The following is a 12,936-nucleotide window of genomic DNA, read 5'->3' on the forward strand; positions in this document are numbered from 1 at the left end:
TTCGAGCCCCGCGTCGGGCTCTGTGCTGACAGCTCAGAGCCTGGAGCCTGTTTCAGATTCTGTGTCTCCCTCTCTCTCTGACCCTCCCCTGTTCATGCTCTGTCTCTGTCTCAAAAATAAATAAACGTTAAAAAAAAAAAATTAAAAAAAAAATAAAAGTAACAAAGCTGGTTAGAATCAGTGTTTCAAGAGTTTCTCCCTGTCACAGTGCAATAACCCCAACCCTCAGCACACTGCTTTTGTCTGTATATACAGTTCAAGATGAATAGGGCTGGCCCTTGGCTACTTTAAAATGCCAAGGATTTATCAGCTGCATCTCCAATTTCAGCACCACTCAGTGGGCAAGTACACAGTGCTATCAAATCAAAGGCTGATGTGAGATCAAGTGAATGCATTCCTCAAATGTGAACTTCTTCTAGAATATGTTTAAGTCCTATCTCTAACTGAAATTTAAATAAGAATTTGAAGGGTAAAAAAAGACCTATCTCAAAGATTATAAGGTTTTTATTCCCAGTCATGTAGACTCTAGACATACAGAATACAAGAGGTTAACAACATTCAGTGGAAAATCACTGGGATATACAATTGAAGTAATTTAGGAGGGAGAGCTGATCTGGAAGAAGAGCAGCTCTACTTGTGAAATGGAAGACTGTCCTATGTTGAAAAACCTTCAGGCATTAATAGGATGAGAGACTTTTTTCAGAAAAAAGCCTTTAATCCTGTCCATGAAAATAGTCCTCTAGAACCCCAGGCCCAGCCCTAGCAATACAATGTATTTCAGTTTTCAGGAATTTTGATATATGGATGGTCTCTCCAAAGGAGACAGCTAGTTTAAAAAACGTGTTGAGATCCAGTGCAATTGCTGAAAACACAGCCCATGGAGAACTGGGGAGCAAAGGCACACTTAATATGTCTCAATTGCTTCTTCCATCTGCATCATTTTTGGATCTTCTATCTCCTTCCTTAAAGCTCCCAGACACGCATCCATGCTTTTCCCAGTGTGCCCACCACAAGTTCAGGCAGGGCAGAGCACGTACAAGCCACTCTGGACAGTAGAAAATCTATTAGCAGAAGGAGCCGTGAACCTCAGGTGAATAAGCCGTTTAGCCCTTAAAAACTTCAAAGTAAAAAAGTAATTGTGGCCATTCTTCAATCTCCTTCCAAAAGAAGGAATTCACCCTTGGGGAGCAATGGAGTCAGGTATATTGTACTTGTATACAGGTACATTAGTAAGACTCTGGAACAGAAGGAAAGATTTTGAGGACTATGGCTTTTGTGGGTCACCCACGTGTTCTGACCCACCTGCCAGGGAACAATTGCTAAATTCTAGGGTCTTGGAAGGAAATAAGAAAGGTAAATAAAAAGACAAGGTATGCTCTGGGCAGTTCTGTAGTATAGTCCAAATTTAATGAGGAAGATGGACAATGAAAATAACTACCATATGATCCAATAATCCCACTCCTGGGTATATATCCAAAGGAAATGAAAAGCAGGATCTTGAAAAAATGTAACTCCCATGCTTATTGCAGCATTATTCACAACAGCCAAGACAGGGAAACATCCTAAGTGGCCATCAACGGATGAATGGATAAAGATGTGGCTTATATATACAACTGAATATTATTCGGTGGTAAAAAAAGAGAAAGAAATCCTGCCATGTGCAACAACAAGGATAGACTTGGAGGACATTATACCAAGTGAGGGAAGTCAGAGAACGACAAACACTAGATGATAACACTTATATGTGAAATCCAAAAAAGCCAAATTCCTAGTAACAGAGGATGGTGGATACCAGCAGGTGGGCATGGGAGAATTGGAGAAACGTTATTTAAGGAAATTAGTAGACAAATTCTGGAGCCTAAGTGCACTAGGGATTATAGTCATCAATACTGTATTATGAACTTCAAGGTTGCCAAGAGACTAGATTTTAATTGCTTTCACAAAAAGAATTATGTGACACGATAGAGATGCAAACTAACTCTATGATATTACTCATAGGGTAATCATATTGTAGGAATAATCAGAGTAATATTTAATAAATAATTGTATCAAATCAACATACTGTACCTTAAACTTACACATTATGTCAATTATATCTCAATTAAAAAAAAAAAAAAACAACACTGGGGCACCTGGGTGGCTCAGTGGGTTAAGTGTCTGACTTGGGCTCATCTCACAGTTCATGCATTTGAGCCCCGCGTTGGGCTCTGTGCTGACGGCTCAGAGCCTGGAGCCTGCTTCAGATTCTGTGTCTCCCTCTCTCTTTGCTCCTCCCCTGCTCATGCTCTGTCTCTCAAAAATAAACAAACATTAAAAAAAAATTAAAAAAAAAAAAACAAAAAAACACTGACAACCTCCTTCCTGGATCAAAACGCCAAAAGCTGAGAATGGGAGAGCTGACCCCACCAAGCACTCACCTCACCAAGCACCAATGTGAAGGGCTGTAAGGACTGGCTGGGCATACAGGTGGGAGAGACTCCACTGGAGGCTCTCCGTAGAGAAGAGAAGGCCTTGAAGCTTTTCTTTATGCCTTTAACCACAGTACATGGAATGCACTCTGCCTCCTTGTGGTTTTGTTACTCCTACTCATCCTCCAAGTCTCAGCTTAAATGTCATTTCAAGGAATTCTTCCCTGGCATCCCGATTCTACCCCCTACTCCATCAAAAATTTCACTGCCTACCATACCTCCTCTGTATAACTATTGAAGTGTATCTGTCTCCTCACACTCTAAGCCCTGAGATAGGCACCATGCCGGAATATTTTGCCATCTTCTTCCTAGTGCCCAAGGCAAGGCCTGACACTTAGGAATTTAACTCGTATTTATTTAATGAGTAAAGGGTGAGAGCCAAGTAAAAACGACTATCATTGTACGTATTTTCTTTATTTTGCCTATTAATACTGATGTAGCTTGATCCAGACCTGCCAACCTCCCATGTAATGACTATATGGTAGTCCCTGGGTAAGCCCAAATTTCCACTAACTTGAGCCCCTCTGTATCTCAGTTTCATAGAATGGTCCTCACAAACACGGTGGCCAAACTGCCCAGAGGTCTTCCAATCAACAGTCAGGGTGAAATGATTTATAAAGGGTATTAGTTTGCTAGGGCTGCCATAACATATCACGGACTGGGTGCCATAAACAACAGAAATTTATTTTCTCACCATTCTGGAGGCTGGAAGTCCAAGTTCAAGGTTGGGTTCCACTGAGGCCTTTTTCCTCTGCTTGCAGAAGGCTGCCTTCTCACTGTGTTGTCACCAATCCACCAGCAGAAGAGAGCTGAAAATAATTAGTGACTTACATTTTCATCATGATAGAGCATAAAGCACATTTGTATAGGGAATCAGGTATCCCAAATTTTGATCTGGGCACAGTTGTTGATAAATATCCATATAATTGACTCCTTGGTTAAGAATTTACTCAGTTATAAAATAAGGGACCAAGTAAGATGATCTCTAAGGTCTGTTTCTGGTCTAACAGTCTAGCAATTTCCTTGGAAGAATCAATTTTCTATCCCAACCTTCTATAGATCTACTGATCCATGGCACGAGTTAGCTGCTGTGATTTAGCAACCTGGTAGCTAACCTCTAACAGATTGGTCAGAACCAAAACATTTAAGGAATAGTATAATTTTCTGGTAATACTACTACCTTTCTTCAGTTACACAAACCTGAAGTGCTAATAACCAACACAAATCAGCCCACCAAAGACGTCAGCTTTCCTTCTAACAAGGGATATAAATTTAACACACTGCCACAGATTTCCTTCATTTCCTAGTATTTCGCTTAGGCTTAAACCAAATTTTTTAATAAAGATTTAATTCTCCAGATTAAGTAATTTTATACCTATGACACTTCTGTCATGTCTTCACTGCTACGGTACAAATACAGTTGGTGAGAAAAAAAAAATGTGTTAAGAATAATAATGAGACTTTTTAGCATTTTTCTTCAAAATAGGTATTTATTATTTAAAAAAATGACACAAACTGGCATTTTATGACTCACAAATTATGAAAATTTTTTAAGTAATTTGTCTCAATCCTCCAAAAAAGTGTGCTCTGTCTTTACAGTCTTCAGTGGCAGTACATTTTGATGGTACAGAAAATAACTCCCAAACATTCCATATAACTTGTCAGAATGTACAAAGATATGGCAGAAGCCACAATCCCTACAGTAATTAAAAAAAAAATTCAAGTTTAAGTGTTACTGAAGTTATATAAACAGGGTTACATAATAGTAAACACCTGTGTGTAATTCTGCAATGCAAAAATGATTAGTTTTGTATGTTTTCACTCTCTGTATGTTTACTTTTATATGCTTCAGCCTTTCCAAAACAAATGCAAAAGCTGAAAATTTTCCAGTTACCTAAAACTCCAAAAATCTATCGTGCTGTGAAAAAACTCTTAAAAGCAGCATCGTTTAAATAGTGGTTAACTCACAAATGCGTATGCAACCACCACAACTACCCTCACTGTTACTCATTGTGTCAGAGTCACCAGCTTCCGATCCAAGGCAGAACCAGATGCCGTGAGGAGTGGGTACGCAGCCTAGGGCATCGAGGTGCTTGCTTGGGGCGGGGCAGGGGGGAGGGTCAAAATGGAAGGAACTTTCCTTACAGAATCCAAGAACCTGATTAAAATCAGCTCCTTTAAATTCTTTAATCCTTTTTGACCCCCTCCCTCCTCATCACTAAAATATAGATGGTACAAAGTCTTCACACAAAAGAGAAAATTTTTGACACTATTTTTACATCAATGCTAGTAACAACCAAGTTAGCAGAAAGAACTACAAAATGCAAATGTTAAAAGGTTTCCTTACTAAAGGGACTACAGATTAAGGTAGGCGCCAATCGGTTTCCTTAAAAAAAAAAAAAAATTCAAACACATTTTAGAGATCAGAGGTCAACACTATTTTAAAAGGCCTTTAAAGAAAAAACCCGAGGCCGTTATATCCATATCTGATCTATGTAAATCACCCTATTTTCAAATAACGGACATAATTTAGTATTTAAATTAGCATTGTAAGCAATAAAGGACAAAAACAAAGTGCCTACTGAACTTATATACTTTATGATTGAGATGGTAAATGTGTGTTTTACCACAATTAAAAATAAACAAAAGAAGGGTACCTTTTGAGAACATATCAATAAGGACACCGTGAAACTGTGCAAAGCACACATACATACGCCTCTGTTCTTATCAGAGTTGCACCGGAGACTGCTGCAGCAGGCTGGGCATACACACCAAAGCTGAGGCAATGCCTGGGCAGTACTTCGAGACCACACTGACCAACCCCCTTTGGCATCTACAGAAGCAGGGGTGTTCTCTCTCCGGCTGGCTGTTCCTTCTGGAAGAGCTCTTTGATCTGGGCTATTCGGCCATAGAGCCTCTCTCTCAATGGAGGGATGTGGTAGCTAGGGTCCAGGATGTTTGTTACTCTGCGCTCTCTCTCTCGCTTCCATAACTTGTATGGGTGGGGAGGAAAAAATGGTCGCCCTCTTTCTCTTCGAATCTGTAACGTGATTCCACTCACAGCAAGCATCCCCCATACTGCCAGGATAATAAAGTCTAAAAAAACAACAGAAAAGCAGTTTGAACTCTTGTCTCTTAAATACCTAACACAGATCTTAACATTTAACTTCTCATAGTTTAAATCTGTGTCATTCTTTCTCAGTACAATTAAGACTTTTTGGTGAGTTTGACCAAACATGTATATCTCCTCATTTACAAACCAAGGAATAAATAAGGAAGCTATGGTTTTATATTTTAAAATAGGAATTTCCTAATGATGGCATTTGAAAGTCCAGACAGGCTGTAAAGGAATCAGTTGTTTGGATCCTTGGAACTCCAACATTTTATGACCAATGCCCACAGGCATAGTTGTTGTGTTTTCCTGCAGGTGGGGTGGGGAGAAGGCAGTCATCAAGATACACCTCACAAACACACACCATGGAACAGGAGATGCCACCTTGCTCTCTTTTTTCCCATTCCACTCAATATTGGGCCCCACCACACTCATAGGGTGGATTTAGAAATGCATGGAGAGAGTCAACACACTGTAACTGAGCTTCCAGTACAAGGCTTGGCAAAATGTCGTCTTGTATGTAAAATTTCCAAGACAACATGGATTTTGAGGTCTCTAACCATCAACCTCCTATCCAATGAGGGCAGGCTCAGCATAATAGAGGTAAAGATATTGCAATCACGATTGTGCTTAAATATTTTCCAACTTTAAGATATGCTTTTCCGTCTTCCATATTTTAACATTTCTGAAACCAATATATCTTACACTCACTGTGAATACTTAGTTTAGTCATTTTCTCTTCCTCAAAAAGTTAATGGAAAACCTTTAACAGATAGAATCTTACAACTGTGGAAATGGTAACACTTCTAGACTGAAAATCACTTTTTCACTTTCAATTAGCAAATTAGCAAATTACATGCTTCTTTAAAGGAGGGAAACAAGGGAATAACTTTAAAAATCAGGCTGTCGTTCTCATCCCTCATCCCACCCCAATCTGTAAGGTGCCAAACAGTTTTGTTCTCAGACTTTTTCTCCCAACTGGGAATCTGACCAGGTAACCAAGTAATCCTGGTTGGGAAATTTCTTAACAAAATTCACTCAGTAGATTTTTAGAAGTGTGAACTTCCACCACTTACAAATTTAAATTATTTGCTCCTGTGGATTATAAGTTATCATTAACGGAAGGCTCTAACAGCATTTGTAGGGCGTGGGTTTCCTCCTTTTGTCTAGTTAGCCTTCTTTCAATTGAGTTACCAAGTGCCCTTGTTGGCACAGGCAGGCCAATATTCTTATTTGACTGTCACTCCAGTTCTTGGATTTAGTCTTACCATTAGTTTGAAAAGGCACATTTGTGAAAGCTCTGTGGAAATCCATGTTGAGTGCTCTCTTGAGTACATTCAGAGTGATATGAGAAAGGCTTGTGTACAAGTAACTGTCAAAGGCCAAGACCACCGAGTAGGAGCCAATGAGTCCACAAGTCAGTATGTTCAGCTGTGGAAGAGTGCAAGAGTTTAGGCATGGCCACTGGTAGAACAAGAAATTGTTTCTACGCCTCATTACTGGCCTCAATCACAAGGAATCATTTCTCCCTCAGGGCCCATGAAACGGGATCAAGTCTCAGAGCTGAATAAAGGCTACCTGGCAGGTTAAACTGAAAACCACCTTCGAAACCCATAGTGAGTTCTCAAAACAGAACCTTATAGAAAATGTCTTCCCTGTGAAAGAACCTCAGCAACAAAGTCTAATTACACAAAGAATGCTTCTTTGGAAAGACCGCTGAAACTAAGTACCCACCAGGTTGTGAATTATAGTGAGCCCAACCTCTCTGCTTCCACTGTCCAAAGCATATGGACGGTGGTGACCTGCCTACTCCACTTGATGAAAAACACTCTGTGATCATTATAATCAGAACTTCTCCTGCTTTCACAGTAACGAGGCTATTTAAAATTAATCATCTCATGAAGATTGTCCTACAGCTCTCCCCAGTAAATAAAACATGCAAAATGATGCAACACGTGAGCAAGTGAAGGCCCGGGACAATATAGTGAATGAATCTCATTGATGAAACACTCACTATTCTTAAGCAGCCCATGAAAACTACTGGAATGAGGACAGCTATGCAGGAGAAGGTCACCCAGAACACACCATCATCATGAAAAATCTTTAGGTTCCCTGAAAAAGCAAGAAGAAATCAAGAGTTAACAACAGGTTTACCAAGTTCAATTTCATCTTCTCAATATCTGAACACAGACACACATGGAAAGTTTATTGTAACAACCAAGGCATAGGCTGGCATTTAGAAATGAATTCTGACTTTTTTGATTTAATGGCCAATACAATCCCCTTTGAAGAATGTGTCTTAGAAGGTCAAGGGGTGGGATCAAGCAGGTAAATGCTCTGCATTTATTCCCAGGGAAATGCAGAAGAGGCTGGACGAGTCTAAACTCTTCCATTCACTAGCTGTGATGCTGGGCCTCACATTCCTAACCCATAAGATAAGAAGATTGAACTATTTTGTAGTTCAAACCATCCTCTCTTGCTCTATGCTTCTATCATTCTGTGATTTTGTACTGCAAAGTAAAAAGTGCAAGTAAATGGCATTCAGAGATAACTGTATGAAATCCCACCCAAAATGAACAGCAAAATCCTTTTACTAGATTTTTACCATCAATGCATTTCCTGTCCAGCCACTGCAGACTAGAAGACGTGACTCCTCACGTATCAGGAAAGATAGGAGCTAACCACTGACCGCACTCCTACTGAACCCTTCTCCAACATGAGCACACCTGGGGTGACCCAGGAAGATATATTAGAACTCCTATTTATAAATTAAGTTTAGAGGCGAGGGTATAAGCTGGAAAATTATTTGATACTGATACTGACACCATCATTCAGCCCAACTGGAAGTGGCCCTATATCTTAAGACCCATAAATCCCAGAAAAGGGGGAATTCCATAGTAAGATCGGACCTTGGGACCACACATTCTGAGAAAGCGAACTGCAACGTGCTGCAGTGAGGTGGATTTATGGGTCATATTCTGTAGTTTAACTCTATTAACCTTCACAAAATACACATGCAGCTTAAAAAAAAAAAAAAAGTCAAGGAATCCAGGGACTGAAACAGTAGTCGTGATGCCAGCATGTGAAGACTGACCCTTTCAGAGTATAAGCTCTTTGCTGGCTACATAATAAGGTGAAAACAGTAGCAATTTAATTAGATCTGAGAAGTTAGCCGCCAACTAAAATTTTAATGCCTAAAAATTTTTTAAATTTTAATGCTTAGAAATGTTTAAAATTTTAATGCTTAAAAATAGGACTTTGCATCCACCGGAGACACTGATCCTAACTGTCCTTCAGCAATGAGTCAGTTCATAAACAAACACATTAACTATTAAAAATTCTAACCAATCATCCCTCCAACCATTAACAAAACAAGGGAAGGGAGCTTATTAAGTAGTTGATTTAGTGCTTTAGAATAGGGCCCTGAATATGCATTTTCAACAAGCCTCCCTGTGAATCTGTCCTTTAGGCAAATCTAAACATTGCTACTGAGCATCAGACTATCTAGTTTTTATATATAAAGGTATCTAGTTTTTTTATATATATTGCTACCTGCAAGGGGGCCTGTGGGAATGAACTCATAGGTTTGCTAAAATCAGAACAAAGGGACTTGGAATAGTCAGTAAACACACAGGTTGTCAATTCTTTCTGGTCTCGGGGAAAAAAAGTCTTCAGAGAGCCAACCACACTCTTGTCATATCATGCATTCTTAAGAGGTGACAGCCTCTTATATTCTTATATCTAACATTTCCATCAACTTTAATCTGAGGTTGATATATATAAGATATACACAAGAACTAAATTAACTTTAAGCTGAGGTTGATATATGTAAGAACATTATCACAAGAAGGAAATAGCCTAAAAGAGTACCTTAAAATATAAATACTCCTTTTTTTTTCTGCATTTTTGACAACAATTAGGAAATGTAAGTTATTATGCAACCGCAAAGGGCAGTAGAATGTGCCACTCAGGCATGTGGATTATTTTGAGCTGAAGGCACTCAAGCCCCAGCAGAGTCAGGAAAAACTTTTATTGCTTCCTTAACTGCCTAAAAGAATGTAAATAGGGATCCTGGCACAGGGAGAGAACAATTAACAGAGATAACTATTTTCTCTGAAAGACTTAACTGCCTAGCAAGGCAAACATCTGATTACCAAATGTCTGCTTTTCTTATCTTCTTGTCTTCTTGCTGAATTGCACCCCCAACCCCCACCATCTGAAACCCTGCACGCTTACCCCATTTCTTAGCTCCATATGACACAGAGGTCTGAAACTGCCTGCCTTTGGGTCTCATATTTTTCTGGGTCTCCTGTATATACAAAATTAAATTTGTTTTTCTTTTATTAATCTATGTCAATTTAATTATTTTACCAGCCAAAGAACCTTGGAAGGATAAAAAGGAAATTTTTCCTCCCCTACAAAAGAAAGTTAACTTAGAAAAGTTAACCACATTCTAAAAATTGACAGAAACTGAATTACTTTAAGAAAAAAAAATCTCTGACACCATCCCTATGCTGCTGACCTAGAGGACAAGTAGGTACATTAGAATATCTGGGGTTTGGCAGACGGTGGAAATGAAGACCAGGAACAAAGCACGAGGTTCCCAACTCAGCTCCAGCAGAGCCATGCCCAGTTCATCTGTGGGATAAACGGAGCTTCTGCTCAAGATTCACCGTGTACTGGTACTCCCTAGAGTGCCACATCACAGATACAAATTTCCAGAACTCAGGGTGCCTGGGTGGCTGAGTCACTTAAGCGTCCGACTTCGGCTCAGGGCATGATCTCATGGTTCTTGAGTTCAAGCCCCACATCGGGCTCTGTGCGGACAGCTCAGAGCCTGGAGCCTACTTCGGATTCTGTGTCTCCCTCTCTCTCTCTGTGCCTCCCCTGCTCATGCTCGGTCTCTTTCTCAAAAATAAAAACATTAAAACAAAACAAATTTCCAGAGCTCTACAGGTAAGGCCCCAAGTCCCTGAGAGGCAGTAGTTGTACCTAGAGAGCCCAAATAAAGGTCTTTCAAACAAAAAACTGAACACACAAAACATTACATATCTCCTACCCAGGAAAGCGAAGAACATCACTGAGGAGACGAGGAAGCCCAACACTAATCCAACACACAGCATGCAGAGCAGGAGGATTCCAAATCGCCACCAAGCAGCTACCAAGAAAATCCCACCAACGCTTCCAGCGACGGCTGTCAGAATCAGACGAACTGCACAGAAGAAGAAGATGAACTGTTTGACCAGAGGTGGCTTTTCCTACCACATGCTTCAAATACACAACACCATCACCAGAGCCAACCTTAGCCTTTCTGTAGGCCAGGTACTGAGGGGGTGACATGACACCAGCATGGCGGGGGGGGGGGGGGTGTTGTTGTCCAGGGAGGGGCTGGTCTGAGCCATGGGAACCAGCAGGTGAACTATACCTCCCAGGACACATGACAGGTGTGGCTTGGCACAATCTATAAACAGGGGCTAAGGAAGAACGGGGGACAAGCATTCTGTTCAATGAGACAAGGCCGGGTTTTGTTTTAAGGTAAAGAAAATCTTAATATTTTTGATGGTTATAAATCTCGTATCTTCAATACACTAGAGAGCTAGAACACAGGTTTATAATCAACATGGCCCTTCATTTCCCTAAGTACCAAGAAATTCACCATGCAGATTAAAAACCCAGAGGAGAAGGTCTAAATAAGTAGTTTAGAAAAGACGTCTCCATTATGGGTAGCCCATTATTTACACACGTAATAGCACACACAATACTGGTCAAACTACACAAAGAAAGGGGGAGTGTGAACACAACACCTTTCCAATGCAACTATATTATTTTCACTTACCATCGTATTTAATAAGTGTCAGTCTTGTAATCAGTATGTAGAAGAAGAGTCCCATGAAGATAAAGCCTATGAAAAACAATTCTAGTAGCAAACCACCAGGAAAAAAAAAAAAAACAAAAAAAACAAACAAGCTATGGTTATGTATTCTTTTTTACAGTGCAATTTAAATTTCTAACCTACAAATATATGCTTAAGCTCCCAGAATTTACACATATTAGGACATTTAGAGGAAAGAAATAATTACCTGAAAGACAAGAAAAATTTAGAAATCATATTAAAATGAATGCGATATTAAAGTACTAACTATTGGATACGCTCTTGCATAGAGGTCAGTTTCAACTGGTAAGTTGTTAACTGTTAATTTCATAGCTCACTCTAACATCCTCATACTTCCCACTGAAAACAAGAAGAGTATACTTTTGTCATTGTATCTGATCTGAATCTCATCACACTCAATTTGTTACATGAGCAAAAATAAAAAGATAAAGCAAATAACAAACTATTCTAAAGCAAAAAGTGACCTTTATACCTTCCTTTAATTCATCCTTTTTTGTCCAGGATGAATAATTAATCACTGTCTTCACCCACTAAAATACCTAAATATATTTGGGACCTTGCCTGGGGCTTAAAAATTAAATTCTTTGTTACAGAGGCATTCTATACTTTGAGGAATGAAACATTCTTCACAATATTTTCTTCTCAATCAAGAAAAAAATATAGTAATTGAGAAAGAAATGCATATTTTAACTCGTAGTTTATTAAAGCAAGTTTAAAGAGTTTGAGATCAGGATTATTTTCGCTCTTCCCTTGATGCTCCAGTATACCCTTTGTTAACGAATTAAATTAGGATTTTTTTTTAGTAATTGAAAACATTGTTACATAAAAGGCAGCCCAAAAATTCAAATCAATTCAGCGAGCATAACGTATACAGTCATTCCCCCCTTATCCGTGGATACTCTTTTCATGGCTTCGGTTACCCCGTGGTCCGGAAACAGATGATCCTCCTCCTGAGGTTCACCAAAAGGTCAACAGTAGCCTAAAGCTCACTGTGTGCCAATTCCTACCTACATCATACAACTCACATCATCTCATCGTACGGCATTTTATCATCTCACATCAGCACAAGAAGGTGAGTGCAGGACAAGAAGATATTTTGAGAGAGGGGGGCCACACTGACATAACTTTTATTACAGCATATTGCCATAATTATTCTATTGCATTATTATTGTTAATTTCTTACTGTGCCCGATTTATAAATTAACCTTTATCATAGGTATGTATTACAGGAAGAAACATAGTATATATAGGGTCCAAGTACTGTCAGTAGTTTCAGGCATCCACTAGGGGTCTTGGAAAGTATGCCCCACGGATGGGGGAAGGGGAGGAACTATGGTATTTCACTCCCTGAATGGTTTTCACCGAGGAGATTGTGGGAGTTCCTGTTTGCAGTCTCAACCTCCTAGGACTAAGCAGACATTTCAATCTACATATAATATACCACAGACCTGCAGCATGATTTA

The 12,936-nt window shown here is 39.5% G+C and overlaps 1 protein-coding gene across 4 annotated transcripts in view; it reads right to left on the reverse strand.

The window, feature by feature from the left end:
• Positions 1-4,483: 4,483 nt before the first annotated feature.
• Positions 4,484-12,936, reverse strand: part of TM7SF3 (transmembrane 7 superfamily member 3) — a 35,602-nt gene continuing 27,149 nt past the window's right edge. For 2 of the 4 annotated variants that reach the window (XM_007075632.3, XM_042992000.1), the window contains exons 8-12: positions 11,417-11,497; positions 10,640-10,792; positions 7,595-7,692; positions 6,849-7,011; positions 4,484-5,564 (exon numbers count right to left, since the gene is read on the reverse strand). In XM_007075632.3, the coding sequence (XP_007075694.1) occupies positions 5,302-5,564; positions 6,849-7,011; positions 7,595-7,692; positions 10,640-10,792; positions 11,417-11,497 (758 nt within the window). In that variant the 3' untranslated portion in view covers positions 4,484-5,301. The remainder of the gene's footprint in view (positions 5,565-6,848; positions 7,012-7,594; positions 7,693-10,639; positions 10,793-11,416; positions 11,498-12,936) is intronic. The other 2 variants (XM_042991999.1, XM_042992001.1) reach the window with 2 other exon arrangements.

The sequence above is a fragment of the Panthera tigris genome, chromosome B4 (assembly GCF_018350195.1).
Source record: "Panthera tigris isolate Pti1 chromosome B4, P.tigris_Pti1_mat1.1, whole genome shotgun sequence".
NCBI classification, from domain to species: Eukaryota; Metazoa; Chordata; class Mammalia; order Carnivora; family Felidae; genus Panthera; species Panthera tigris.